This window comes from Conger conger, unplaced genomic scaffold (assembly GCF_963514075.1).
Source record: "Conger conger unplaced genomic scaffold, fConCon1.1 SCAFFOLD_99, whole genome shotgun sequence".
Classification (NCBI taxonomy): domain Eukaryota; kingdom Metazoa; phylum Chordata; class Actinopteri; order Anguilliformes; family Congridae; genus Conger; species Conger conger.
This window is the reverse complement of record NW_026890449.1, coordinates 83,631-87,608: the sequence shown is the minus strand read 5'-3', so window position 1 is coordinate 87,608 and position 3,978 is coordinate 83,631. Positions and strand designations below refer to the sequence as shown.

Here is a 3,978-nt window from a genome sequence, read left to right as displayed (position 1 = left end):
CACACACACAAACTTTCACGCACATATATTTACACACACACATACACACATAAACTTTGTCACCCAAAACATGTTTTAACAGCCAATAATATCTGCCCCTGACTTGTGACCTCCTACTGGAAAATGATCAGCTCAAGTCCTCCTACTCTGTACACTTTGAGTTTTACAGTGCAGGGTACAACAGGGTCTCAACCAGAGGAGAGACTCAAGGACCGAAGAGCTCAGATACAGCGATGGCAGCCCTCTGTGTTATCCTTGTGTTTTTCAGCAAACTCTGTAAGTGTATACTTGTTTCTGACTTACTGACCAAAATCATTTTACACTCATTTTAAGTAGTGTACAGAGAGTACACAGAGAATGGTGGGTGTTTTTGCTAAGTTTTTTCCCCCATTGTCAGTGAAGTTGAAGTATTGCTTTCTGTTGGATTCCAGGTGGTCTGCTTGGGCAGAGTGTAGTTCAGCCCAACGCTGTGGTGACAGCTCAGCTTGGAGACACCGTGACTCTCCCGTGTTTCTGTTCTGATATAGGAGGAGCAGCCGTGATCAGCTGGATAAAGCACCCACTTGGACAGAAGCCTCAGCTTGTCACAAAGATGGTGAACTATGATATAGATGCTGTGTTTTTCAATGAGTTTAAAAACAGTACACGTCTCAGTGCTAAGACAGCAAAGGGAAGTTTTAACCTGACTGTCTCAAATGTAGAGCCATCAGATTCAGCAACATACTACTGCACTTTTATTCACTTCTTCGGTGAAATCAGCTTTGGAGATGGAAGTACATTAATAGTGACGGGTAAGTATGAATTATATTTTTCCATAGCTTAACTTGTCGAAATTGTAATTTGTCATTCTACGTTATAAATTGAAGTTATGCTTCTTTTTTCCAATACTTAAGTATTGGTTCAATTTATCTGACAAAAACACTCTGAAGTAAAAGACATATAATAAAAAGATAAAAAATGTAATAAAATTGATATTTAGCGTATGAACTGTTTATGGTGATGCTCTCGCCAAAAGCAGAGCTGCCATTTGCTGTACATCTTAAAGGCTACATTTATGTACTCACTGAGCACTTGACTAGACCTTTTTAGACTTAATGCATCTTCTGCTGGTGCAGCCTGCCCATTTAGAGGATTGACATGTTGTGTTCAGAGATGCTCTTCTGCATACCACTGTTGTAATGTGGGGTTATTAATATGAGACCAAGGGGGTAACATCGGGCAGTTCTCAGTTTTAGAGAATACTTAAAAACTCTGTGTTTGATTCGATTTTGGTCAAAAATGAGATTAGCGCAGATTTGGAAAATTCAAATACTCATCTATCGTTCAGCTATGAATCCATGACACGTCACAATGAGAAAATATGAAAAATAAAAATATAAAATCTACCCGGGTCCGGTCGGGTCCTGTTGGTTCTCCACATTGTTCTTTGCTGGTGCATCAGCTGTAGGCCATTGTTTCTTTGCACATGAAATCAATCACTCAAAATGCATTCACTGAAATTGCCCTAGTGACGAAGATGTTGAAGATTTGTGGGATTAATTATTGTGACTAATTCAGAATCGGATGACTGATTACTCTTATTTTGTGATGTACATTGTATGATGATGTATGATGGTTTGCATGCTGTATATAACAAAGAAGCTTTACATTTTTTAAATAGAAAAAGAAAGCATTCAAAACTGATTGAAGAAATTGCTTTTCTTTCTTGTTTATCTTATCAAGTTTCAGTGTGTGCAGTGTGTCCCTGTTATCTTTTGTAGAGTTATTAACCATTTCTACTGAAGTGGAAAACATTGAAGCATTAAAAATGAATTGCTTCATTTGAATATAATTTTTAAAATGTATTTAATACAATGGTTTAATTTCTAGTATAGTAAAATGCATGTAGTTAATCAATAGTCTTTTTAACATATCATTGCTTCTCGACATGATCATTTCTAGTGCACAAACTGCATCTGAATCACACATATGTGCAAAAACATGCTGCACTTTATATTATAATCGGTGGAGTCATCTTCAGCTCTCTGTATAACGTACAATAATACAAAGCCAGACTGCATTTATATGTAAACCTTACACAGTGGAATCCAAAGGACAATTCTGTACTGAGTGTAATGAGTGCTAACTTTTGACAGGGCCAGAGTCCCAGAGCAGGACAGTAGTGCTGCAGCAGCCCGAGTCTGAGTCAGTGCAGCCAGGAGACTCTGTGACTCTGCAGTGTACAGTACACACTGAGACCTGTGCAGGAGAACACAGTGTGCACTGGTTCAGACCGGGCTCAGGAGAGTCCCCTCCAGGAATCATTCACACCCATGGACACAGGAGTGATGAGTGCCAGAGGAGCTCTGAGACTGTGTCTCCCACACAGAGCTGTGTCTACAACTTCCCCAAGAGGATCCTCAGCCTCTCTGATGCTGGGACTTACTACTGTGCTGTGGCCACCTGTGGGGAGATCCTGTTTGGGAACGGGACCAAGCTGGATGTTGAGGGTAAGCTTTAAATATTCATTAATTAATTAATTAATTCATCATCCGAACCCGCTTATCCTGAACAGGGTTGCAGGGGGGCTGGAGCCTATCCCAGCATACATTGGGTGAAAGGCAGGAATACACCCTGGACAGGTCGCCAGTCCATCGCAGGGCACACACACCATTCACTCACACACTCATACCTAAGGGCAATTTAGACTCTCCCATCAGCTAGACCTGCATGTCTTTGGACTAAGGGAGGAAACCGGAGTACCCAGAGGAAACCCACGCAAACACGGGGAGAACATACAAACTCCACACAGAGAGGCCCCGGCCGACCGGGATTCGAACCCAGGACATCCTTGCTGTGAGGTGGCAGTGCTGCCCACAGCACCATCCATGCCGCCCAGCTTTAAATATACAGTATTTAAATCCAGTATACATTATTTACAGTAATCCTACTTTAAAAAGTGCATATGCATGGATTAATGCTATTTCACCCAGGAGTTGTGACCATCCTTTCCTGGCTGTCCATCCTGAGGACCGGGGTACTTTTTGGCGTTGTGATGATATGTGTCATCATCTACCGTTTCAGAAGGCCAAGCTAAGATCAGAACGTAAGCTGCATACATACTTAAACAGTGTACAACTGCATGCCCATGAACTGTTTTTAGTGCATACTGCATTGTATTACAAGGGGCTAACACAGTAGGGTCAGGCTGTATGATATTCCTGTGTCTAACATTTGCCTTGGGGACCTCTGCACAGTAATATGGACTGTTAAATCAACTCCAGATCAACTGTCAGATTTTAACTTGATTAGAGTAACATTGAGTAATATTGACCCCATTTGCACATATTATTACAAAAGAATAATAATATAATCATAATAATAATAACAATTATAATAATAATAATAATCATTATTATTATTATTATTCTCATCATCATTTCTCATTTGAAAAATCACTGCTTTAATTATTTTGTTATGAATTTCCTTTTTATTTTACTCAAACAGGGGCTGCGTCAAAACGTAAAATGGACCATTTCTCCGGAAAATATACTGTAATCATATGTGCGTTTCCTTTTAGCATCAAGATGCAGCGATGAATTACGCTGCTTTGACTTTCACCACCAAGAAACCCAAAGTGAGGAGGAAGAAGAGGGAGGAAGAGAGAGAAATGGTTTATTCAGGTGTGAGATTTAAAGACCACGAGTGAAGCTTTCCATCAAAATTCATCTTCATCACAAGAATGATCACAATTTATCAAACATGTCCTCCTTCACATCGGTGCACATTACAGTATATGAGCCGTAAACTGTAAATTTGCCTTTAAAAACAAAAAGAGTCTCTTGGAGCTGTGCTTATTCTTAAATGTTTTTTCAAATAAATGAAATAAAACTTCAACCCTAGTGTAGTCTTACGATTCTGCATACTCCCCTTGTCCTTAGGGTCAAAAATGGCCCACTTTCACTGAACCCCTCAACCCCAAATGTATTTTGCATGAAG

At 39.9% G+C, this 3,978-nt stretch overlaps 1 protein-coding gene across 1 annotated transcript; it reads left to right on the top strand.

Annotated features, from left to right (window-relative positions):
• The first annotated feature begins 233 nt into the window (after window positions 1–233).
• Window positions 234–3,076, top strand: LOC133120285 (tyrosine-protein phosphatase non-receptor type substrate 1-like). Its single transcript, XM_061230275.1, has 5 exons — window positions 234–276; window positions 432–791; window positions 2,136–2,489; window positions 2,726–2,813; window positions 3,064–3,076. The coding sequence occupies exons 1-5, from the start codon at window positions 234–236 to the stop codon at window positions 3,074–3,076; spliced, it is 858 nt and encodes a 285-aa protein (XP_061086259.1).
• The last annotated feature ends 902 nt before the right edge of the window (window positions 3,077–3,978 follow it).

Bases quoted from the DNA above. Each gene is read 5' to 3' on its own strand.
- LOC133120285 (XM_061230275.1), top strand. From the start codon at position 234: ATGGCAGCCCTCTGTGTTATCCTTGTGTTTTTCAGCAAACTCT. The intron at 792-2,135 runs GTAAGTATGAAT...AACTTTTGACAG, and splicing joins AAGTACATTAATAGTGACGG to GGCCAGAGTCCCAGAGCAGG. The intron at 2,490-2,725 runs GTAAGCTTTAAA...CTTTGGACTAAG, and splicing joins GACCAAGCTGGATGTTGAGG to GGAGGAAACCGGAGTACCCA.